The sequence below is a fragment of the Pteropus medius genome, unplaced genomic scaffold (genome assembly GCF_902729225.1).
Source record: "Pteropus medius unplaced genomic scaffold, Ma_sr-lr_union100, whole genome shotgun sequence".
Taxonomy (NCBI): Eukaryota; Metazoa; Chordata; class Mammalia; order Chiroptera; family Pteropodidae; genus Pteropus; species Pteropus medius.
The window spans coordinates 11826390-11852347 of record NW_024349225.1 but is presented as its reverse complement, the minus strand read 5'-3'; the positions used below and the strand labels follow the sequence as shown (position 1 = coordinate 11852347).

General features: G+C 40.8%; 2 protein-coding genes across 4 annotated transcripts in view; both read right to left on the bottom strand.

Annotated features, from left to right (window-relative positions):
* The window catches only part of SLC9C2 (solute carrier family 9 member C2 (putative)), a 54457-nt gene extending 36478 nt beyond the window's left edge, over positions 1-17979 (bottom strand). The window contains exons 1-8 of the mRNA XM_039881467.1: positions 17381-17979; positions 15209-15309; positions 13712-13840; positions 11440-11605; positions 7950-8066; positions 6633-6794; positions 2541-2640; positions 114-257 (exon numbers count right to left, since the gene is read on the bottom strand). Of these exons, the coding sequence (XP_039737401.1) occupies positions 114-257; positions 2541-2640; positions 6633-6794; positions 7950-8066; positions 11440-11605; positions 13712-13840; positions 15209-15309; positions 17381-17516 (1055 nt within the window). The 5' untranslated portion in view covers positions 17517-17979. The remainder of the gene's footprint in view (positions 1-113; positions 258-2540; positions 2641-6632; positions 6795-7949; positions 8067-11439; positions 11606-13711; positions 13841-15208; positions 15310-17380) is intronic.
* Positions 17980-20737: 2758 nt separating this feature from the next.
* Positions 20738-25958, bottom strand: part of ANKRD45 (ankyrin repeat domain 45) — a 29186-nt gene continuing 23965 nt past the window's right edge. For all 3 annotated transcript variants that reach the window (XM_039881464.1, XM_039881465.1, XM_039881466.1), the window contains exons 5-6: positions 24508-24646; positions 20738-21416 (exon numbers count right to left, since the gene is read on the bottom strand). In XM_039881464.1, the coding sequence (XP_039737398.1) occupies positions 21385-21416; positions 24508-24646 (171 nt within the window). In that variant the 3' untranslated portion in view covers positions 20738-21384. The remainder of the gene's footprint in view (positions 21417-24507; positions 24647-25958) is intronic.

The window sequence follows — 25958 nt, the reverse complement described above, 5'->3', positions numbered from 1 at the left end:
TGACTTAATGTCCAGGGCATTTTTTTTTTTTGCTGTCACCCACTGCTTCCCAATTGTAATTATGGGCTTGAGAATCTGATACTAGGAAGAAAACTTTAAAATGTAATTCTTACCTTACAAAATTCACCGTTACAAATAAGATGACCATGAAAACCACAGTGTGAAAATCAAAATACTTGGTTTCTCCACATCCAATGATAATGCCAAAAAAAGTATATATTAAATGTTGGAATACAGTTGAAAACATTTTTAGGAACCTAGGATGAATAGAAAGGAAATCACATTTTAAGCAATGTCATTTTCAAAAAAGTGTCCTTTTCACATAAAAGCATATATCACATATCTGCCATTCTTGCCTTATCAGAGGTCCCTGCCTCCATCTCTGTTACAATCGACATTTGAGGGTAATTTGTTGGAACTAAAACACACCCAATTCCATATTCCCCATTACCCACAGCACACCAATACCCAAGGGCTGCCTCTCACAGCAGAAGAATAATGGCACAGTATAAAAATAAGGATCCGTGCCCCTAGGTTGCTGATGCGGCAGTTTTGCTGAGTAGCCGGCAGCATGTCAACTGCCAGGCCTGCCACTGCTGAACCTGGAGCTGGGGCTGCTGCAAGGAGCCACCTGGTTAGTCTTGACTTTGGGACAGCCGACCGAATCACCTCAACGTCTTCAAGAGGCTTCTCTCTTTGTGATCTACACGAAAGTCCCTTACCTTGAAAGTTCCTCCTGTCTGATTTCCCATCGACTGAATTCCCAAAAATCTTGCAAGGCTAACTCTCATCCCCTGTTCTCCATAAAACCGTCCTGACCACTGTCTCTGGAAGTGACCCTCCTGTGACTCCGTACTGTCTCCATTAGCCACACTGCCACGGTTCTTATGCAGAGAAGAGCATTAAGAATCGCTCGGATTGCTTTCCAAAAATCTATGTCCCCAGCCCCACCCCACAAGGTTCTTACTGAACCTTGAGCACCAAGGTCAGGACACAGGCTGGTCTAGTTCCATGTAGTACCATGCCAAAGTCAGGGCCAGGTCTGACCTCCACAGGCAGATCTCAAGTCCATCTCCTCTTGTACCCTCTATTGGGACTTCTCCTTCAGCTGACTGGGCGAGTGTGTCTGTCCCACGAACCAGTCTCCCTGTCGGTGGGTCTCAAGCTCTCCTCTTGGAAAGAAGCACTGGGACGCCTCTCTTTAGCTACAGATATAAACCACGTTCTCCAACACAGCATCACCGCAGGTCAGCAGTCTGACCCTCTACCTGACTGCAATCGCTTGATTGGAATGATTCAGAACTCCTGGAAGGGAGTGGGACCTCAAATCACAGTGCTTGGTTTTCTGGAAGTTCACAAATGCTAGAATAACTGACTGAGTAGAACACCTTTTAAATGTCTCCACGGGACCTAAAAAAATGTCTTACATATATGAGGATCCCAATAAACATAGAATTATTTACACGTATTTTAGTTTCTCACATAAACACGTCCGCCACTTAACAATGAGTGCTTTCTGAGAAGGGACTTATTTTCATAGCCCAAACCTAAGATACACGATCCAGGCCAGAGCGGACATTAAGGAAAGGACTGGTCAAACAGGTGAAAGAATAAACAAATGAATGAACAGAAAGAGTAATTTATGGTGATGCTGACAGACAGCATGACCAAGCTCAGAAAACTGTCCAAATTCAGACCAAAAAAACATATGTTCTATGAATGAGTTATTCCCAAGATTCTGGATTTTAAAAACCAATCACATATACACAAAACTAGTATAGCTATAGGTGTCAGCTTTTTTTTTTTATTTTGCCAAATAGTTATAAATTAAAAAGTGCCATCTTCTATCATTGGAATTTCATAAAAGAAAGGACAATTTAAACACCAAAAAAAGTAGGAAGGACATAATTTCAAAAGGACAATGGTTGGTCCTTTACATCAAAGAAACGAAAACTCAGGATTATGGCTTATTTTTCTCATGTTAACATCTGCTTTCATCCATTGCGAGAATTTCTACACTAGACTATCATTGGGTAGGAAATAGTTCTGAAACAGTTCTGTAATCTAGCATGGTCTCTCAGAGAAAGCCTAGCTCATTTGTATGAGAAGACAGGCAAATGACTTTCCCTCTGCCCAGAGATGTCCATATGACACTTTGCATTTCTGCTGTTTTTCTTTTCCAGCTTTTCCCGTATTACGATATTGCTACTCAAGTTCATTGCAAAAGAAATAAAGAAATAAAGTGTTTTCTTTTTTAACTTCCCACAATTCGAAGTAAATTTTTATCAAAGAGTTATGTATAGAAAACACTATGGTCTTTGAGCCACCGATACAGTATTCAGAACAAGAGTATCAATTATCGTCAATAATTATTGGTACCTTAGATCCTTTTCAAATATAAGTAGTGGTAAAATTGAAAATGAAGAGGTAGAAAAGAGTTACAAAAAGGGAGTTTCCTTAGTGACCATGAAAGCAGAACCACCTAAGCATTAAATTTCTATGCGATCTATAATATACCAAGTACACAACAGGAAACTTACTTAATAATTACCAACTCGATCCTCGTTTTAAAGCTTAAGGAATCTAAATTCAGTCCTATGGTGACTAAAGCAATCATACCTGACATTCCGAAAAATTCCACTAGAGAGAAAAAAATGAACAAAATTAGTTGCATTCAAATCTGCTCACTGAGGTACTTTATCTCGAGTGAAGGATTGATGGCTATTTCTCTGAAAGTTGCTTCAAGGGATCGGCCTAATCTTATAGAACAGGATCGGCCAGCTTTTTCTGTAAAGATAATAAGTATTTAGTCTTTGCGAGCCTTATGGTCCCTGTTGCAGCTGCTCCGCTCAGCTGTCAGAGGGTGTAAGGCCACCACAGGTAACATGTAAACAAATGACTGTCCAACAAACACTGATGCAGAAATTTGAATTTCACACAATTTTTGCATGCCAAAATATTCTCTTCTTTCGATTTTTTTTTTAAACCAGTTTAAAATGTAAAAACCATTCTTAGCTCGTGGGCTGTACAAAAACAGGAATATTTGGCCCGCAAGCCATAATTTGCTAACCCACGCTGCAGATGATCAGTGAGGATACAGACTCGCGGGAAAATCAGTTTACCAACCTCTCCGGGGCGCCTCGAGGACACCACAGCCTGTCCTACGGACTGCGGTCCAAGCTCCGTGACTGCAGGTTCCTGGTGACTGCGGTCCCGAGGCCTGCTGCCGTTCCTTCGCCAAAAACTGACTCCCCTTAAACTGTAACCCCTTGGGCTCTACAGGTGTGTAAGTGTGGTCAGGGGCAAAAAAGCCAACTATGAGAAATGTGCGAATACCATACACACCAACGACTAGGTAGTTCTAGGTCGCAGAGCCTCCGATTGGTATATGACAAACCTCAGGTGCTCTGGGGCAGAGCAGAGCTGGTCACTCTGGAAACGGGATCTCCCCTTTTTCCATCCTGCATCTGTAAAAGGACAGTGCCTCACAGAGGTGTCGTGAGAGTTCGATTAGGTAACGTGAAAGGTGCTCGGCGCACTTCTAAAACAATGAATAAATGATCGTCGTCATTATTATGCTACTTGGTTTTATATGCTCACTTTATTGCTTAGTAAATCAATCCTGTTTATGGATTTGAACAAGGTTTTATTATTCCTTTGTCGTAGATAAAGTGGTTTATCTACTCACTTCAGATTTCTTTAAATCTACTTTTTAAACTGAATTTAATGACAGTAAAACCAGCAATGCCGGGAATCCAGCAATGCGGTGATGGGGAAAACATCTCTCAGAATCTTATGTCCAATTTCCTATAATTCGTATTAATAGATTTTAAAATTCATCACATTCTTTTTCAATAACAATCATTTTACTCAGAGGCAACATCTGTGATAAGGAAAGCACTGAATAACTTTATTTTCAAACTTATGTCATCTTATTTAGTATAATCTGAAGGCTATAGGAATATATGGCATGAATGCCTACTTTTATATATGTATGCACATTCATATGTATTTTTTAAAGGCTGATGACATATACCAAAATATATCAGTGGTCAAATTTATAATACATATTTATAGGTTGATTATTTTTCTTCTTTGACTTTTCAGAATTTTTCCAAAATTCCACAATGAACATGCATTACTTTTATAATCAGAAAAACAAAGTCGTTTAAAAATTACAAATGCTCTTATACTAAATGATATTTTCAATGTTCCAGAAGGTGGGGAGGGGCTGGGAAGTCATAGAACATGGGATAAAAAAAAAAGGAATTTTCATCAGCATAAACCCAAGTAGTTTAAAATAAAGTTGTGAAGTCTTTCTGACACAATGGAAAGAAATCACCACGGAAAACTAATGCTACAGAAAAATGTCTCTTTCAATCAATCGCTCTCATTGTCTCTCTGGTTTAGAAAAATGGAAGGCCCTGCTGATAGAAGAATCAAAGGGATTTTGTTTCCTAAGAGCAACAGGACTCGGGACTGGATGTTTCCTAACTAGAATACATTACAGTAACGACTGAAGGCCTTTGACACTTACAGCCTAGACCGAAGGCATAACGAAGAGAGAGCCGGGCGCAAGCAAGGAGGGGGTGCATTCTTTACAGAGAGTTTTGCCACAATAAAACGGACAAGACGTTGTCTGCTTTTTGTTATCACCACTGCCTAGAAATTCTGAACAATGTCACTTGATAAAATATTCCTTCGGCTAGCACAGACCCCTCCTACCTCCTCTCTTGGTGCACCTGTGGCCTCCACTTTTAGATAATCCGCCCTCTTTCATGAATTATACACTGACTCTCTTCAAGTGCCTTTTGTACGCTAAATTCAAACTTTCTTCCATGGGCTGACTGATATAGTAAGAGCTCCAGCCGCACGCCCTGTTAACTAACAATGTCCCAGCAACACTGCACCTCATGTGCAGGTGTGGCAATGTCTGTGCAATTTTTTGACTGTTTTATTTCATGAAAAAGAATAAATGTGCTTGCTCATAGGAGTGACCATCAGTCCCCTGGGGTGGCAGTAACAGAGCACCGCAGACAAAGCGTCTTACACAGCAGGGACGTATCGTCCCACAGCCCCGGAGGCCAGAGGTCCCAGATCACAGCTTGGGCAGCGCCGGCTCCTTCTGAGGGCTGAGAGGAAGAGTATATTCCAGGGCAAGGGAGCCAGCATTTAATGGCTGCCCTCCCTTGAACCAACGGTGTGCTGCTGCTAAGGGTTTAAAACTGGCTCTCGGGGCGGTGGCCGGAGGAGCTGATTGACAGCGTCTACCAATTTCCATGGTGGGGATATTCCCTCTCTGGCCAATTTCAAGCTCCTGACATGATGTCACTTGAACACAGAGTCAGGGAGAGACGTGTGCTCACAGTACTCGAGTACGCCAGCATGAGCGAGTCACATCACACGCATCACACGAGATGTTAATGCTGCGATGGCCCTTAAGTTCCGTGTTATTATATCACTTTTACGGATGAGGAAATTAACCACAGTTTAGAGAGGTTAAGTGATATTCTAAGGTCACCAAGCTAACAAATGAACTCAAGTCTGCCTAACTCCAGAGCTCTTCAAGGACTAGAGTTGATTGGTTTGTTCAACCGATGTGTATTAAATTATTAATAGGTATATGGCAGGTGCTGGGCTTGGCTGGTGGAAGAGAGAGAAAAATGAATGAAAAGAGGAACAAGAGACAGTGTCCACCCACCTCAAGGGACTCACGGTCTAGTGGAAAAAAAATGGAAATATTAAATAATTTTTTTCTTCAGACATTTAAGACATCCATAAAAGATTCACCAGGAAGGGAAAAAATGAAGAAAGTTGAAGGAAATGACCCTTCGGTGAACGTTTTCTATCATTTCACTGACTCGGGACAGTGAGTGACACCCAGGTGTCAGTTTGTCTGTAGAGGAAGAAACGCTTTTAAGTAACTGGATAGTAATTACCCTCCTGATGCCTCTTTCGTGCACGGAAGTTGCTCTGCTGTGGGAGGTGAGAGCAGGAGCAGAATGTGGCTGTTTTGCCAGAGTCACTGTGCCTCTCGGGGGCTGGTCACCTCAGTCGGGCCAGTGAAAACTTTAATTCCTGATTTCACTGGACTAAACTAGCCAACGACTGTTTATTCCACTCGCCTGCTTCTCCTCCAGGGACAGACGTACCTGGCTTCTCCCCCTCCCCTCCCAGCCTCAGGTGACACAGTGCCATTTCTAAGGTCCACTCAGGTTGGGACTCGCTGAATGAAGGGCTGCTGAGCTGGCAAAGACCTCAGAGGCATCCCTCCCAACGCTCGCATTTGACAGATGGGCTGCTAAGGGTCAAAGCGGGAACGGCTCAGTGCCGATTTCTCGTCCAGGGCACTGTCAGTGACTAAAGGTAAGGTCAAATGATAGGGTCCGGGAAGAGTAAGGGAGGAACCAGGTAGAGGAAGAAGGCAAAGGGAAGGGACGTGGAGTTGAAATTAAAGGGATGTTAGGAGAGGCCAGGGAAGGGCTGAAGGTGACGAGACGCGCAGAGGGGCCGTGACGAGGGGCAAGGAGGTTGGGGAAAAGCAGCTGGATTCAAGAACAAGGGACAATGGAGATGCACGAAGTTCATACCGAGGACAGCATTTTTTGTGCGTGTATCTGTTGTTGCCTTACCGATGTAGAAAGTCAGGTACACCATGGAAATGCAAAGAACGACATTAGTCAGCGTGTTGCTAAAAAGGTCAGTCAATATAAGCTGAAGCATTCTTGCACACCAGTATCCACAGATTATGCTTCCCCCGATGTCCAAGAACAGGTCTGTGAGAATGGGGAAATCTAGAAAAAGAAAAGAAGAAAGAACGAACTTGAACTACAACTTCGTTTCTTTTATTGATGCCATTTGGGTTGATGCACTTTGGTTCCCTACTGAGATTCTGAATGAAGACCTTGTTCTTCAGCAGATGGGAGTTTGCCGTGAAAGCCTGGCAAGAGAGGCTCCCTTGGGACACATGTCCCTTACCAAAGTTTGCTTATCCAGGGACAGCAGACTCAATGCCCTCAGAAGCCAGTCAGGGAGAATAAGGTGAAAAGCCGGTGACAAGCTGGAGAGTGTGTGTCCAACCGGAAGATACCTGAATATCCACCCAGCTTCCATTCCTTTTTACAAACTATATCAGGGCCAAGCAAGCCTTGTCCAGGGTCCCCACCAACCTGCAGTGCGTTTGTGACCCCTGCCCCCAGTCCAGGTACTGTTTGGGAAATGGAGAAGTTTTCCATAGTCACAATAACTGGGGATAACAGTGACGGTTAGGGAGCAGTTTTCAGGTAATGCCAACGGTAGCCCCAAATAACAAAGGCTGCCCCGCCCTAAACGCCTGCCAACCTTGCTTTATCACCAATGTTTCTTTCTCCTTTTAACACCTCTCCCCCTATAACTGTCACATAAACACATCAGGAGAAAGCCTTTCCCCTCTTCACGCCGTGATTTCCCCCGCTTTCTGCTCTACTGCCATCATATCTGGCAAGCCAGCTGGACGACACGCTCTAAATCCCAGTGAACGTGAATCACGTGAATCTGACTATTAGCACTTCTCAGACCTGACCCGATGCTCCGGTTCTGCTGCTACCCTCAGACTCAGATCCAGAACAAAGCCAGTTCTTAACGTACACTCGCCGAGATCCAGACGGGTCCAGGATTAAAGTAAATCTGAGCCATATGAAACGATGCGTGTGTGTCTGTGGGTGTGCGCATACATATCAAGGGAGATAAAATAATTTAACATTCTTTTCCCCTTCATGCCCACGGAAACACATAGAGGGCATGTAATTATTTTCTGGTTGCCTAATATGCTATTTTAATTGGTCCAAGAGTCGAGGATGGAGAAAGTGCTAAAGTTAAGACATCTTAAATGTACTTTAAATTCAGTATGAATTGAAACACCCCAGATGAGAGTGATTCTAGAAAACATACAGACAAAAATATGCTCCTACCCTTAAACATGAACGTTTTAGGAAAGATGTTCCGAAATTTTTCAAAAAAGATGGATATGAAGCCACAGATGATCATCGATTCTCCTCTAATGATATCGGAATACATTTTGGAAACGCCTGGAAAAGTAAATAAAAAATATAGCTTAATATGGTACATGAAGATGATGTTCTTACACAGGAAACACAAAAACAGAAGAAAAAGAATAGCCAAGTGGGGGAAGGCAGCCATGAGTCGGATGAGTCTGTAGGACAGTCACAATTACCACTTTTTAATTTCTCCTCTTTGCCTTCTATGTCCCCAATGGCAAAGAAACATGGCAATAGCACTCCTTGAGGAGTCCATGGCCTCAAACCACACTTGAGCTTCAGAATGAGAAAGAACACTTCCCAGGACATGACATTAAGCTTACATAGACATGACTCCTTAAACTCCAAAAGAATTACATTTTAGAAATAAGTACAAAATATGACCCAGCAAGTCTACTCCGAGACATAGACCAAAGAGAGCTGAAAACACATGTCCACGCAAAAATCTGTTACATGAATGTTCACAGCAACGTTACTCATAATAGTCAAAAAGTGGAGACGACCCGTAGTCTGTCCACTGACGAATGGATAAACAATCTGGTCTACCATGGGAAGGAATAAAGTACTGACTGATACAGGTTACAACGCGGACAAACCTTAAAAACATCAAACTAAGTGAAAGAAGCCAGGTGCAAAAATCGCACACGGTACAACGTGATTTAAACAAAATGTCCAGAATAGGCAAATCCATAAACAGGAAATAGATTAAGTGGTTCCCAAGGGCTGTGGGGGCGGGGGCAGCTAGGGAATGAGGAGTGACAGCTAATGGAGATGAGGTTCGTTTAGGGTGTGATGACAATGTCCTAAAATTAGATAGCGATGATGACTGCATAACTAAATATTTAAACACCACTGATTTGTACACTTTAAAAGAGGGAGTTTTATGGTATGGGTTGCGTTGAGATAAAGCCTTTGTAAAAAAAAAAAAAAATTAAATATGAAATCTTATTGGCACTTAACATCCACTAACAGTTAAGTTTAATGGAAAACATAATCCAATTAACTGCCTGGTGATACACAATTTGCTTGCAGGGCGATAGTGACTGGTGCCTGCCCATCCAGCATCCATCCACTGTTCTCGGCGACAAAATTTGTTTTGTTCAGAGTGGCAACGTGCCCGAGTAAACAACCACTTTCCCCCAACTTCTGGCTTCTGAGCATGACCACTGAAAACTTCTTGGAGAGAGAAGTGACTTAGCTGAAGGGAACGTCTTTGCAAAAAGTCTCCTGAACGATAGGGGAAAAACCAGGATTATAAGGAACGTCCTATAACTCAGTATCTGATTGAGGATCAATAGTCAGGTCGGTTATTTCTGTTCTTCCTCATTCATTACTGCAGCCCATAAGGAAACGAAGATAATAAAAGGCAAAATTAAAAGTATAACCATCTCGTCTTATTATTACAACTTTGACTGTAAACAGAAAGCACACAAATACCAATTCAACAGGATTAGCACATTCGACTTAGCTGGGCAAGAAACCCTTTATCCTCTGAGATTCAGTGGGTCAACCAGGAGCAAGTAAAGCATGAGGTTTGGCGTATCGAGGTTTTTATTATCGCTACAATATTCAGAGTGAATGTTTCAATAATAAAACGCCACAGGAATTACTCCCCACATTCTTCCTGCTTTAATGTAGAACTAAATTATATTCATTAAATCACTGTAGAATTCAGAAAAGGAAATAAGAAAAAAAAATCTACAAATTCCACAACCCAGATATAACCGTTTTAATATGGCAGTCTTTTTTTTTAAGCGTATAATTCTTTTTATTCGATTGAAATCATACTGAAACTGTGTACGTTATTGCTTTACGAGTTCCTATTCCAGATTGTTTTAAAGTAAAACCTGCTGGAGCCCTACCATGCTCTTTTAAAACAGATGATGAATAGACAAGTGCCTTTCAACTCCCAAGTGAACATCCGCCATACTCTTTAGTGGGTCAGTCCCTCTCAGATTTAGGTTGTGCAGTTTCTACAGCACACGAGTGCACATCGAAAGAAGCGCCATTCGCATTGTAGGAGCATGAGCACTAGTTTTGTATATTATTGCTATCGTTTTAAGCATATGGTAAAAATATTTTTCCTTAAAAAGTTACTGTATTATAACGATTAGATAGAATTAAACTGTTTTGGGGAAAAGGACCATATATCTAATTCTCACATGGGTTCTATACGGTGGCTCTACTAATGCCATAAGTGAGAGTGATTTTCCCCCTTAACAGTGAGTCAAATCTGTCTTATTGGGAAAAAGGTTATTGGGCCCAGAACCGATGTACCACCTGAGCATTACTGACATCAAGAAAATTTCAACTAAGAGCCAAATACCTTTGCTCATTATCTTTTCAAGAAATTGAAGATTTTGTATCTTACTCCTTTTTGAAAACGATTTTGAATATGGAAACTGCAATAAATAATTAAAGTTTAGAGTTTACTAACAGCCACTTAGAGTCAAGAGATTACAGAAAAGGGAGCAGGATGAGAGGAAGTGAATAAAACAAGCGGCAAATACAAATTAGCTGAAAGAGAAAGACAGGAGAGAAAAAGAAAAAAAATCTGAACTTGGAAAAAGAGGCAGGGCAGGGAGAGAGAGAAAAGAAGACTTTGAGAAAAATCTTGTGACGATTTAGAACATCAGCACCACGAGTGCCTTAAAATCGCTTCTGTTTCCCAACATAGGTATAAGAGGGTGTGAAACGTGAATACCATTTGCTGTGAAGGTTGGAGGTTTCCCATCCCCACCATAAGGCAATATATTGCTACTAAATATAACCAATACCTTAAACTTGGTTAGGAAAATATTGCTGAGTCAAAAACAGAAACCGCAGCATCTAACCCTTTCATGTTTGTACTGTCATGTTAACAAAATGTGACCAAAGCGGGGTGTTTCAGAGAGGAATCACCTTTTTCTAAATAAGACGGGAAGCAGAATAGGCCCCAAACCCTATTGGGAATAAGCTCGTATTGAATGACATCATTGCCACATTGCGCTCTCACCGCACTTCTTTTAGTGAACTACACTCCCCACTACCACCTGCCCCAGCTTGGCTCATCTAAAACGGAGTTCTGGCAGGAGGTAGCAAGACCTTGACAAAGTTTCAGTGGGGAGAACAGATTCTCTCCCTCATGGCTCAGAATTCAGTGGAATGGAATAAGAAGGCTAATTTTGATCACCTTCTAGAAAGGTTACATTTTTCTTCTTGAAAAAAAAAAATCCTTTGAGATTATAACTGGCGTTATTTAATCCAGATCATGATTACATCCTTCAGGTCAATCAATGCTCTACCCTCAAGAACAGCAGCACAAATATCTACTCTGTCAGATGCACGATTCGTGCAAGAAAAATATAATCAGGTGAAAATAAGTTATCCTCAAACTTCAATGAGAGAGAAATAAATAACATACCAATAATTTTCAGTGAATTCACAGAATAAATAGGATCTGTAATGCTAATGGTCATGCTAAAGAGTATGGAAGCTTGCAAATCCCACATCTGTTTATTGAAGTTCATGATCACATTTCCAAGTATGATGAATGCCGTAGAGAAGCTAATGAATCCAGTTAACAAGACCTGTGAAGCCAATTCATTACACAGTGTTAGATTTAACCTCGAAAGATGGCATGACTTCATTTACCTAAGAATCAGATCTTGGTGATATATACAATTCCTCTGGTGATATATACAATTCCTTTGGTGATATATACTTTAAAAAAGTATTCTAGTTTACCTTGCCTCAAAGAAATCATCCCTTCTAAAAAATGAGATTCTATCTTATTGTGAAAAGACCAATCCCCCAATCTTTCTTGTTGCTTGCTATTCCAGCTTAATAGTTATTAACATCAAAATGTTCTTAAAATGTTCTTGAAATTTCTCCTGCTTCTGTGTAAAACATTTCCTGGTTTCCTCAGCGTCTAACTGAGGCAGAACGAGAGGTAAAAAACAAAGGGCAAAAAGCATGTGTTAGCTGATGTGGCCCCCTTATTAAGAGTATTCTAGAAGATACCACATTCAGCAAACTTTTGGATAGCACATCATTGTCCAAACTCTTCTAAGGCAACCACATAGTCAGGGATGCCAGGAAATGTAGTAGTTTGCAGTGGGCCCACTACCACCAAACCAAACGAAAAATAGTAAGTTTCTGTTAGTGAGGGAAAAAGGGAGAATGCATATCAAATAGGCAACTGGCAGTGCCTGCCTCATAAATAGAAATAAAATGTAAAACTTTTAAACAAGCAGAAGGAACAAAAAGGATAAAGAAACTGAACCAACTTAGTTGATTGAAAAGGGAAGAAAGCAAAGAAAAACATGGTAAATAAAAAGTACAAAACTATATGGGAGAAATAAATCCAAATCTATTTCCTTTGATTTTTAAAAAATTGTCTTTAACTTGTATACGGTAAAATTCATTCTTTTGGTGTACAGTTATATGACTTTTGACAAATGCATACAATCATTTCATCCTTGACCCCAGTTACACATCCATCGCCCCAAAAAACTTCCCCATGCTGCCCCTCTATAGTCAGTTTCTTCCCCCATCCCGAGTCCCTGGCAACCAATGATGTGTTCTCCAAACCCACAGTTTTGACTTTGCTAGAAGGATGGTCGGTCTCTGTATGGAGTTAATTAATAAGTGGCCTTCTGAGCCCGGTCTTCTTTCTCTTAACATAGCACATTTGAAACTCTTTTGAGTTGTGCCTACGAATATTCTATTCCCTTTTTATTGCTGAATAATATCCCATTGTATACTGTACCAAAGTTCATAATTAACAAAACAATCTACTGAACACATTTTGTTAACCCTGCACTCAAAAATTAGAGAACAGACATTTTTTATAAAGCAAACACAGACCATTTTGGAAAACTGATCACGTACTAGGCCGCAAAGCAAATCTCCACAAATCACAAGAGCGGACATACAAGGCACATTCTCTGACCACACTGTGATGAGAGAATCGAGAGCCATATTTGGAGATTTTAAAACAATTTCTAAATAATTAACGGGTCAAAGAAAAAATATATTAAAATTTAGGTAGGACCGGGATGATAATAAAAACACTAAAAATCAAAACATACAGGATTACACTAAAAGACTAGTCACAGGAAAATTTAAAACCTTAAATGTACAAAGTACAAAAACTAGAAAAAGCTAAAACTCGGTCGACTAATATCTAACTCAAGATGTAAGGGAGGGGGATGGATAAATCAATCAATCAATCAATCAATCAATCAATCCAAAAAAGTCAAATGTTCTTTGAAAGGAAAACTAAAATAGTCTGGCAAGTATGGTTAAGAAAAAAGAAGAGAGAAGGCACGAATAGAACAATCTTAGCAGGAAAGAAGCGGGCAAATCTACAGAGAGAGCTGAGAGGAAGTCGGCTGTGACTTCAGAGCCCGTGTTCTGTCATTGATCAGCCTGGTCGGTGGCCTCCACACTGCTCTCTGCTTATATGTGAAATGGAGGTGGTATTTATTTACTCAGCACCTGGTCAGAGTGGTCACTCGCAAATATTATCCATTCTCCCTTCCTTCGGCTCTCTTTACTTATGGGTTCTGCAGAATGAGGAGGGTAAAACAGCTAAAAATGTGAGACTTGTGAATTATTGATCTTTATCGACGGTCATATTCTTTGTCCAAATGAATAAGCAAGAATTGACCTAATTTAAAACGTGTTCTTACCTGCCAAAGCATATTCCTGAGTATATAAAAGTCCACGTCCAAAGCAGCCATAAATATAATTAGAGGTGAGAAATAACAATAAAGCGAAAAACTTGGTGTTTTTAGAAGAGGGTAGACGAGTTGGTGCACCTAAACTAACGAAAACAAACAGGAAATTAGTTTGTGACCATTTTGAAGTTTTAGGAATTAGGTCGATGGTACGTCAATCAATATAAATCTTAAGAGTATTCTAATTTGCAGCTAATGAGAGATGATCTACCAGCCAAGTCCTGAGAGTCTTGGGGTTGATTTCTTGATGTAACCGTCCGGATGAGTTAGTGTGAGGTCCCCTATTCACCAGAGAATTGTGACTTTGGGCTTGTGGTTAATAATTGGTGTTTTCAAAAGTGGAACCCTTACCTTTGGTGATCCCTGAGACAATTTTGGGTGGTTCGCAGATAAGTATTTTTTATTTGACTGTTAGATATTTATCCTAATTTGCGTTAAGAGGGAAAAAGGAATCGTGCCTAGGTACTTGTGATTTCACAGACATTTGCTTAGTATTTTAAAATCTTTCAGTGAGTCAAGTAGAGAAAAATGTTAGATGCTAGTACAGATGGTACCTGTGGAAAATAAACCATGAAGGTCGCACACAGGGGAACAGAAAAAACCGCAGCAATGACAGTGGTGCTGTAAATATTCCCGCCTAAAAGGTTTCTGTCCCAATTAATAGTTTAACCTTCATTACTTAACCTCTCTGCGCCTCAGTTTGCGTATCTACAGAACAGGAGCAGGATAATCACTTCCACTGGGTTACTGTGCGGGTGAATTAGTTAACTCAAGCATTAATAACAAGTTAGTAAATTAATAAATACAAAGCACTGAAAAGGGAGCCCGGTGCATGGGAAACACCCAAAAGCTGTTGGCCAGGACACGTGTGATATTTCAGGAGAGTAACTAGAGGCTTCGACAATCCTAGGGAGGCACAAGCATGGTCTCTGTTTAAAAAAATAAAAGAATGAGTGGAGACAAACTGTAATTGATCGCACTGCTATGCATTTGAAATTGAGGGTTAATCAATTAATTTTTCTTGTATCTATATCATACACGAGGTATGTTTCGCATTTAATCTGGCAGTTAGAAAAGTGTGACCATACTTCATCATAGCAATAACCACTGCCTTTTACGACTGGTCTCCACGGGCGCTGAAGACAACAACATGCAAGACGCCAGCATTTGCACCGGGGGAAGGAACAGGACAGGGCTCCCAGGGAGACCACGAAGAACTCAAGAAGACAAGCCAATCTCCCTCACTTCCAGATTGGTGCTTTTTCTTAAGCATCTCTGTGTGTCCTTTACTGAATGGTTTTCACTTTCAAAAACTTTACCACCAGGTGAGTATTTGTCTGTAACTCTTTACATTAAAAAACAAAAACAAAAACCCTCCATACGTTCGGGGATAGCTGTTTAGGGTCTTTGTTCTTTCGGTCATTCTCTAATTTGGGGTACATACATTACCTCAATGAAATTGTAGGCCAGCTGACCTGTCACAAATCCTAGTAGAGAAAGAACTGTCAAAGTGATGACTTCAGAATTCTTTAAGCACATCCTTAGTAAGCCTAAAGAAATACATGCATGTTATTTAAACATGATGTGTCGTTTCAAAGCAACTTCGAATCCCCTCTCCCTAGTTATTTCATTTTAAATGTCCTCTGTCATATCATTATGAATAAATGACTGACAGCTGTTACAGATGCTGTCTCTTAAGAATAAGACACACAGAATGAGGCATCTCTTCCAGGTAAAGCTGGAAAATATTGAAGTTCCAAAGCCCTTCCACCTGCCCACCCAGTGTCATGTTAGGATCACTGCACGGGTGTCTCACCTATGGGTCTAATGATGAGAAATTACGAAAAGCCAAACTTCATATCTACATAGTATACCTTACATTAATAATTACTCATCCTAAGCTACAGCAACATATATTCTATAGTTTTCCTAAAAGCCAATAATACTTCTTTTATTAAAATTTATTAACATTGGTTAATAAAATCATGTAGGTTTGAAGTGTACAATTCTGTAATTCATCATCTGGATTTTGCATTGTGTGTTCACCGTCCAAAGTCAAATCTCCATCTGTCACCATACATTCGACCCCCCTTGACCCTTTCCTACCTCCCCGCTTCCCCTCTGGTAACCAGTAAACTGTTGTCTCAGAAATACTTTTATTATTATTTTTTTAATGCCTACAGCACTTGATCTTTCTAGGTGGTCTCCCATCCAAGTACTAACCAGGCTTGACCCTGCTTAGCTTCCAAGGTTAGACATTGGGCTTGTTCAGGGTGGCATGGCCATAGACCACAGACCGTGTCTCCACTGGGGCATGAATCCAGGACCTTCTGGGTTCCTGGGTAAAGCAGACATGCTAACCGCTACATTATGGAACCACGTCCACAGAAATACTTTTAACTGAGCCCTAACCATAGGGAAAAACTGTCTTCACTGGACTGGTAACGAAAGCCCTTAATTCTCTATCTACATATATTTTCTTGCCTTGAAACTTATTCCCTGCAGGAGCAATGTATAGACTATAATCCAATTGATCTATGCCTCGGGCAAGATTCATTGGCATCCCAGATTCTGCGTTTCCTGACTTCCGGCTATAGGTCTAGCCAAATCAGTCAATTTATTGAATACTTCTTATTTGTAAAGCCAGACAAAGAAATGTTTCTCGAACTATCTCTGCAGTGTCCTTTATTGCTGGAGCACTTGTCTCTATGGAATCGTCAGGGGTCTAGAAATAGTGAAGTTCATGGTCACCAGCACCTCATAGTACTAACTGAAATCAAGGTCATTAATGAGTATCTTAAAGACCCCAGAGAAAACCACCTCACTCCCTGATACAATGAGTACATCTGAAGATTTTTATGTCTGTTTGCTTCATTGTTTTTCTTTATAGTCTTCTTCGTTCCAGAAAGGTTATTAAATCAGCTGATATTTTTGCTCAAATAAAAAGTTTTAAAGGGAACTAAAACTTCTCTAATCACTAGCATTGAATTGTAGAATCGAACAACCGCATTTTTGAATATGTTATCTTACCTGCATTAATATCGTTCACTGTACCTACTGAATGCTTAAGCATCGTTTAAGAGGCCCTTCCTTGTGAACTTTCTGATTCTCCAGTAGGAGTTGGTGTGGATGCTGCATCTTCCCCAAAGAAAAATCACATCAAAAGCCATAGCAGAATGGACAAAACTGATGACGCCAACTAGGCGAATTGTGACTCGAACGTCTAGGTTCCAGTTGCCCTCCCCTCGTCCCAGGTACTTAAGTCAGGTAAGGCTCTTCCTCCTCCTCGTCACCAGAGACCCTTGTCCACACTTTTGAGTTATGCTAAGCACACTGCATTGTAGTGATTTGTGAGCCTAACCACCCTAAGAGATCCCTTTAGATTAAAGACTGTCTTATTTGCCTATGTCTATCATGGGGCTGTGCTCAGCAAATGTCACTGAGGGAAGGGACCTAGTGTAGATGCTACTTAGAATTAAATGAAGCTAGACTGATAGATAGCATTCGCTCTCGTCTTATAATTTCATTGGACCCCTTCTTCTGATGTAGTTGTGATTACTTTCCGCACTGACAAGGGTTCAGAGGGCGGAGGAAAGATGAAATTTAAAAACCACCACCTACCTCCCACAACAATAATGGAACACACGAGCATTGTAAAATGCCCTTTCACGAAAGTGTAGTCAGCCGGCCTTCCACAGAGTAAATCGGGTTTGCTACCTTCGCTATGATTCCAGAATGAAGAGTTCGTTCTTGCCATGGCTTTTTCAGTCCTTACTTGATGAACTCGTACGTGAGTTACTATTGACACTTTCCCAACTACAGACCGGCCTGTTATAATATGCAAAAAGAAGAAAATGAGACTCGCCAGGACCCGATGCACACGTTCACACCTCCCGTTCCAGCTCTAGCTCCGGCAACATCTTACGGGCACACGAACAGCAGCGTGGGTGCTTCGTGCTCAGAAGCGGCATGTATGGGGGGCAGTGAGTGTATGGGGCTTCGCGCTTACTGTTATATGATATGGTAATGTGTTTGCCTTCCCCATTGGACGGTTTCTCAAGGGCTAGAGCTGAATACTAATTTTTCTTAAGGCTGTGCACTCGGAGCATGGCACGTAAGAGGCTCTCCATTAACAGTGGATGGCCCGAACTGTTTGAGGGGAAACACTTTCTCCACGGGTACAAATCCTTCTGGAATTCTCCTTTACTCCTGCGATCCCATGTCCCCTTTCTCCTCTCTCGGGACCCTCCGAATCCAAACTGGCAACTGGGAAATGAGGTCAAAGCTGAGTCACACCTGTTAAGGTGGCGGTTGGGAGGGGGCGAATCACCTAAAAACAAAGAGACTAAAGTTGAGGTTTGAACACATGGTGCTTTGAGTGAATTGGAAAAAGTCCCCTTTCCCGATGGCAGGGCACACCGCATGGCTCGGCACGTGAGTAAGAGGCAGGATTTGAGCCCCAATTCCCCCACACACTGGTGCCCTACGTAGCAGTCCCAAGAAGGACTCGTCCTGTGTCATTTTCCTCGTGGCCAGCCTCAACCTAACAATTCCCGAGGTTCCTGAAGTGTCCCTGGCAATATTTAGAGCTCATCTTTGGTTCTCGGTTTTGTACTTGTGTGGTCTACAGAGCACAGTGATTCTGGTGGGAAGTAAAGGATCGGGCCCGAAATGAGATTCGGAATGTGACACCTCCAATCACTTCACCTGCCTCTCGCGTAGCCCACCAGGTCCGTGGCGTCTTCACATCCTGCTCTCCCCGCTTGTCACCACAGCGTCACTCTCTAATCAACTTGTCCAAACTACCAAGACCAGCGGTATCTTCTTCCAAGGCACAGCTGGCTCAGAGCTGGCACCTGGATGAAGACTGTCGACAGGGAACGATGCTCAGCTCTGCGTCTGTTTGCCAGGAACGGTAACGGCACTGCCAACCGATGTCACAGCGAAAGCCATTTCCATGCGTGATTCCCATTGGTTTCTTGCCAACCCACTTTTATTCTGATTGGCTACGTACATTGTCCCCACCCCCAATCCAGAAGCAGTTAACCGAGCGGTCTCAGGGAAGCGTGCGGTCTTATCCATCAAGCTGTGTCCACACCCACAACTGTCTTAACTGATTTTCTCTGCCTGACATAACAGCTGAACAGTCACTGACCAGGTGGACAGAATCTCCTCCTACATATATTTTTAATATGTACCGTGTTTCTTTCTTCCACTCCAATACTCTTCAACACTGCCTTGTCTCCCCTCTGCCTTTGTCATTCACCCTTTTCTATTTTCTCTTCTTCCACCTCTCCTTCCTTTTCAATAAGAGTTTCTCACCCCCATTTTCCTCCTTGGCTCCTATTTGTCCTTGGCGTTTGTTCCTTAATTTGAAGAAACAGTGTCGCCCACTCTTTATAGGAGAACAAATGCATCTCCAATTCTGTGATGCCTATAACTCACATATATTTTGCCCCATATCTAATCACCGAAAACGAATACGGTATAAATCTAAGCAATCAAACATCGGTAATCAATCTGTAGTTTAGTTTTGAGGAAGTTATTTTGTGACAGAGAGATTCTACTCTCTCGTCCCTGTACTACACTAATCCAATTCTCTTCCCCGGGGCAGCAAGCATTACGCCACAGCAGCGAGATTACTAACCCATCACCAACCTTCTCCACGGCTCCATATCAAGGAAACTTTGACAAACCAAAGTCCTAATTCCTACCTGAGACTAAATGGTTCCGGTCAACAGTCTCGTCCACCCCTGACTGCAACCACCAGCACCGGCACCCACACGCCATTCCCCCAAATGTTCACTTCACAATATTTTGTTGTGGTTCATTTAAGCCGCGGGGCCCATCCTTACCACCACTCCCCAGGTCCATGTTAAAAATATCAACCAAGCAAACAAACAAACAAACAGGTCTCATCCACAGGCTGTCTCCTGAGACCTCTTCCTTACTCTTTCCCATCCTGCCCTAATTTAACTGCCCTTCTTGCCAAGTTCACCACCCTCTGTGCCATTTTCAGCTTCACCCTGTCCACACTGCTCATCACCTTGATTTCTCTCCTCAACCGCACTGCCTCCGGTCATTTTGAGCAATGTCCTTCCAGGCTCTATCTAGCCCCCACCCTACTGCTGTCTCCCTGCTTGGTCCACCGAGCCCCTACGGGTAAAACTCATGCAGTTTCACATTTCAAATTTCAGATTCCCCATGACCTTCAGTGAAGTCTTCGCACTTCAAGAAAACTTGGGCAAAACTCAGAGTCGGCTCGAGATTACATATAGTTCTGAGAGCTAGAGGAGAGAGAGCACATAACTGAAATACAGAGATAACCAAATGGCTCTACATTACAATCTTTTCCATGAAGCTTTTTTAAAAAGCAATAATTTATATTTCATCATTTTTGGTGGAGCCAACTGAGTAGACTTTGGTGGCTTTGAGAGTAGAGGGCTGAGAGGCTGCCCAGTTTTTGTCCCACCCCCACCTTGTGATGATACATGAGACTATCTGAGACAGTCGAGCAGGTTGGTTAGTCAGTTCCCCACCCCCGGACCCATGGTTGGTTCAGGGATGGGCATGAGACTCAGACAGGGCTAAGCAGGTGGCTCCTTGGCTTAGTATGAGAACCATGGCTGAGAAAATGTCAGCTGAAAAGGAATTACTGAATTGCTCATTTCTTTTCTGTCCCCTCAAGCTTTCAGAGTGGGACAAAGAAAAGGACGTATAAGGAAAGCGACTAAACGGCATTTTTTAAAACATTTCCTTCCTATAAAACTTTTCCAGAAAATCACAGAGCAAATAGATAAGGGATTTTTAGATAAACTAGGGGAAAAAAAAAAAGAAGAAAAAGACATTCTAAATCGCTAAATATTAAACCAACAATGATATTTAAAAACTAGGAAATATAAAATAGAACAGAAGGGAAAATGGCATGGAGTCCAGTTACAATATCTATATTACCAAACCTACAAAAGAGAGAAAATCTAAATATAAAACAGATTCATGTTTATTAATTTAAAGATAGGCAGAGGTTAAATACAAATAATTAAGTAGGCTGAGAAATTACCTCCCACCTCACAAGTAAATTTTAATTTGGACATAAAATTCGATAGTTGTATAAGCAAAAGACCCTGACCCAAACTGTTCTTACCGTTTCCTTGCCCCAGAATGTCACCCCACAGCTCTCCTTTTGAGAGATGGAAAACGAATTTTTCCTCTGGAAATAGCCAATGTCTTTATTCATACAATTCCTCAACTGAAAGGAAATTTCCTGCCTCGATTACACAGAAAATTACTGGGTTCTCTAAGTAGCTTTTAAAGGCTCCACAGAGCTTTCGTGAGTGATTCGGACCCACACGTTCCCTGGAAGGAGCACGTGGAACCCACACGAGACTGTGCCTGGGGGCCGAGTGCAGGCCACCGAGTCTGGGCGCAAGCCGCGGGAGAGGGTGAAGCCAAACAAGGGTGATTTCATTCCATACTTAAACGTTTTTACGAAACTCCACATCTATTTTCTCAACTTCCATTGTCATCGATAGGTTTGTCTTTACAAATACTGGTAGAAAAGGTGGCCTTTTATAAAATGTATGTCCGGTAGAAGGTGCGATGCTGACTTCTTCTCTGACCACGGCCTAGGTTACAGATTTGGCACTTTTCACTTGGCCTGAAAGGAAGCAGATTTTTAGAATTACATTTAGTCAGCTTGTAATATAAAACAAAAACGAAGCCAGTTTTTAAAACAACGGGCATGAAGTAAATCAGTCTATCCCGGTCATTAATTAAACCTTGGTGTGTCAATTCAAGTATTCTCCCCGCCTGCCTTTTTAAAAATATTTACAGCTGTACTGCAATCAGTATTATTGTTCCTAATTCTGCCATTGAATAGAATAACTTTTTTTTTATAAATTGCTTAACCTCTCTTGTCTTCATTTTCTTTATTGTAAAATGAAGGGGACATTTCAGAGGTTCCGTCAAGATCCAACCTTTCCATAATATGAAGGTGCAAGAAAATATACATATGACCAGTGCTTGGAAGGCATACAGGATTCATGGGGAGAGAGCTAACCTTCCTCAGATGTGAGAAGGGAAGGAGGTTGTTGGGCCAGGCGAACAGTCGTGGTGGAGCCGGGGGGAGGGTGGAAATCGGACGGTATCACAATCATTCAGGTCTTAATCATCTCAACTCCTGGACTATGCTGGTCTCACTCCCTCTAGCCTCTTCTCTCTCCCATCCGTTTTACAAGGAAAGACAGATTATTCCCCACTATAACCTCTCTTCTCTCCTACTCCAAAGCCTTTAATGTCAACTCACTACACTGAAAATAAAGCCCAAGTTTTCTAAGCTTATAATTCAGTACTTTTAATGAAATGATGACAAATTAACTTTCTAACCTCATTGCCTACTGTTTCTTAACACAGACATGACTACAATCAGCCAGACGGACACCAACCACGTCCCTGTTCCCACATCTGACCTTCTCGGACCACACACAGCACTTAGTCTACCTTCTCAAGTATGCATGTTTACCACATGGGTGGCAGGTTCTTTAAAGCCAAGGACAGTCAAAAGTGTCTAGCTCCCTTCGGGAGACCTGGGATGTTAGATACAGGTGGCAAGGGATAATCTGCCACGCCACGAGACTGGATTGTCTTAACCTTAAAAAAAAATCCACAGCCCCTTTTGACAAACATAAAAATCTTAGGTACTGGACACATTCAAAGAAATGAAGTTGAACCCCTACCTCACATCATATACAAAAATAACTCAAAATGGACCCTAGAACTAAATGTAAGAGCTAAATCTATGAAACTCTTACAAAAAAATAATAAAACGTAAAAGTAAACCTTAATGACCTTGGATTAGGCAATGTTTCTTATATATGACCCTGAAAGTAAAAGCAACAAGAGAAAAAATAAATAAACTGGACTTCATCAAACCGAAATTTTGTGCTTCAAAGGATACAATTAAGGAAATGAAAAGACAACCCACAGAATGAGAGAAAATATTTGCGAATCACATATCTGGTAAGGGACTTGTCTCCAAAATATATACAGAACTCTTACAACTCAACAATAAAAAGGCAATCCAATCTAAAAACTGGCAAAGAATTCAAATAGACATTTCTCCAAAGAAAATATACATATGACCAGTAAACACACGAAAGATGTGTAATACCATTAGTAATTCAGGAAATTCGAATCAAAACTACATTAACATACCACTTCACACCTGAGATGGCTAAAAACAATTCTAAAAGACAATAACAAAGGTCGATAATGATGTGGAGAAATTGGAGCCCTCATATATATCACTTGTGGGAATGAAAAATTGGAAACGGTTTAGCGAGTCCTCAAAAGGTCAGACATAGAGGCATAATGACCCAGTAACTCCACTCCTAAGAACACACCCTAGAGAAAAGAAAACATATGGTGACGCGAAAATTTGTTCACAAAAGTTTATTTGTAATATTTTATAATAATCATTATAATAGTCAAAAGAGTGGAAACTTAAATGTCCTTCAACTTCTAAATGGATAAATTTGAATCCATACAATGGAATATTATTGACCCATACAAAGGAATACTGATACATGTTACAACATGGATGAACTCTGAAAACATTATGCTCAGTGAAAGAAGCCAGGCACGAAATGCCACGGATTCTATTTATGAAATGTCCAGAAGAGGCAAGCCCAGAGAAAGTAGCTAATGGTAACCAGGGGCTTGTGGGAGAGAGGAATGGGAAGTGACTGGTAATGGGTGGTAAAATGTTCTAAAATTAGATAGTGGTGATGATTACACAATTCTGCATATACTAAAAATCACTGTACTGTATGTACATTTTTAAATGGTGAATTTTATGGTATGAGAATTATATCTCAGTAAAGCTGATATTTTTAAAAATCTTAGGTATGACTGCCACCAAGATTCTTTTCTTTTTTTATTAAATTTGTTGGGGTGACATTGGTTAATAAAATTATATAGATTTCAAGTGTACAATTCAGTAATATATCGTATGTATAATGCATTGCGTGTTTGCCGCCCAAAGTTAAAATTCCTTCCGTCACCATATATTTGACCCCCTTTTACTCTTATCTATCTACCCCCTCTCCCCTTTCCACCTAGATTCTGACATTGCACCTTCTTCATTCACATGACAGTATTCCCACAATAGGTTTTGCAAAATATTGTTATAACACTCGAAAATGCTTTAATTTACTTTTCAATTACAGTTGACATACAATATTATATTAGTTTCAGGTATACAACATAATAATTAAACACTTATATACCTTAGGAAGTGATTGCCTGATAAGTCTAATACCCATGCGACACTGTACATAGTTATTATAATAGTATTGATTATATTCTCTATGGTGTACTTTACCTCCATGTGACTATTTTTGTAACTCAAATTCTGCCACCCTACCTCATAGGAGGACATGCCTTCTTAGTTGAAAATCACCGGTCAAAATCAAAGGCATAGTAAATTATATTAAATTAAATAATTAATGATGATAATAATATTAAGATAAGTATTAGACATTCTCTATAGAAATAATTCAGTTATCATTTTAAGTCATTATTAACATTAAAACTATTAATGAAACTAGGACGTTATATCACAGGTCAGTGCTTGTAACAAGGGTAATACGTAATAAAGACTGTTAAAATCAGAAGATCTCAGAAATAACAACATGAAACCCAATTTTCATCTTTTCTGACATTCAAACCATTTTTTATCCAAAACTTACGTGGCGTAGACATTTTCGTGAAGATGGGAGTCACGACATCTTCCAGTTGTTGTTTCTGCTCAAAAAGCTCATCGATAGAAGCTTCCGAATGGGTCTCCAGCCACTCATTCTTCGCCCGGCAGGCACCGAGGATGGTATTCTAGAGACAGAAAGAGAGTCTGCTTTGCGCTTATTTATGGAAAAACAAAACTCTATAGTATCCCTAAACCAGCACTGCCCAGCAAAACTTTCTGTGACGATGGAAATGGTTTACAGCTGCACTGTCCAATACAGCCATCATGGACACATGTGGCCATCGACTACTTAAAAAGTAGCTAGTGTGACTGAGGGGCTGAATTTTTAATCTTATTTAATTTTAATGAATTCAGTTTAAATAGACAGATGTGGCTAGTGGCTACTATACTGGACAGCATAGCTCTAACATCGGTGGAATGTGATTATAATTAAACTCGCATTAGAGAGTCATGAAGCCTTGGGCTAGTCTATACCCTCTCCCCAGTTCTTTATTTTCATTGAGCCCTGTGATACAGAGAAGTGTTTGCAAAGGTTGGAAAAGAGTAAGTGGAGGGTATGAGCTGCAGGCAACTCAACAGACAATGTGGAGACTTCACTCCTTCTCAGATGGTTCACAGGAGGAGGAAGCGGGCCCCGCATCACTGAAAACCATCTCTGTGCACGTGGGCAGCAAACCGCTGGTGTCTGATTTAAGCTGTTTATTGTCAGACAGTTTGTAACAATAAGAAGAATGAATAAATGCATGTCCGGTCCCTATTATTAAATAAATAAGGAGGACTAGAGGCAGAAGGATAGAGAAGGAAGTAGACTTGGAAAGATACTGTGACATATCATTAAAAGAAAAAAAAGCAAACTAAAGAATCATATGTATAGTCATCTCACTTTTATAAAAACGAAATCTCTCTTATAAAACTATACGTGTGCATGCATATGTTTATACAAGAGAAAGTATGGTGAGATTAACACTACGTGTTATTAGAACTACAGGGTATGAAAACTGGAAATGGAAGAGAAAAAGCTTGCTTTAGACATTCCAATTTTATTCTCATTATTACTATCTGTGCCTAATATTTTCTAGTTCCAATAACCAAAAATTTAAAAATCGAAATTAAAAAGGCTTTTATAGTAACTAGTTTGACAAAGTGCTGTTTGTTTGTGTCAGAAAAATCTTGGTTGGCAGATCCGATGGCTACAATAGCTGTTCGAATAGAATGTTGGCTATATTCTGTTTTTTCATAAGAGATTTTGTAAAGCGTTTTACAAACCACCAGTGAAATGTGTAACCTATCACGGTTCCAGACTTGGTGATGCCTATGCCTTTAGCAACTGTTCGCTCTTTTTCATCAGAAAGTCACAGAACATCCTGCAGAGAGATGCCAGAAATAATTTAAAACAAAAACACATTACCGAAACCTCCTGTGTATCTCCCATGTGTG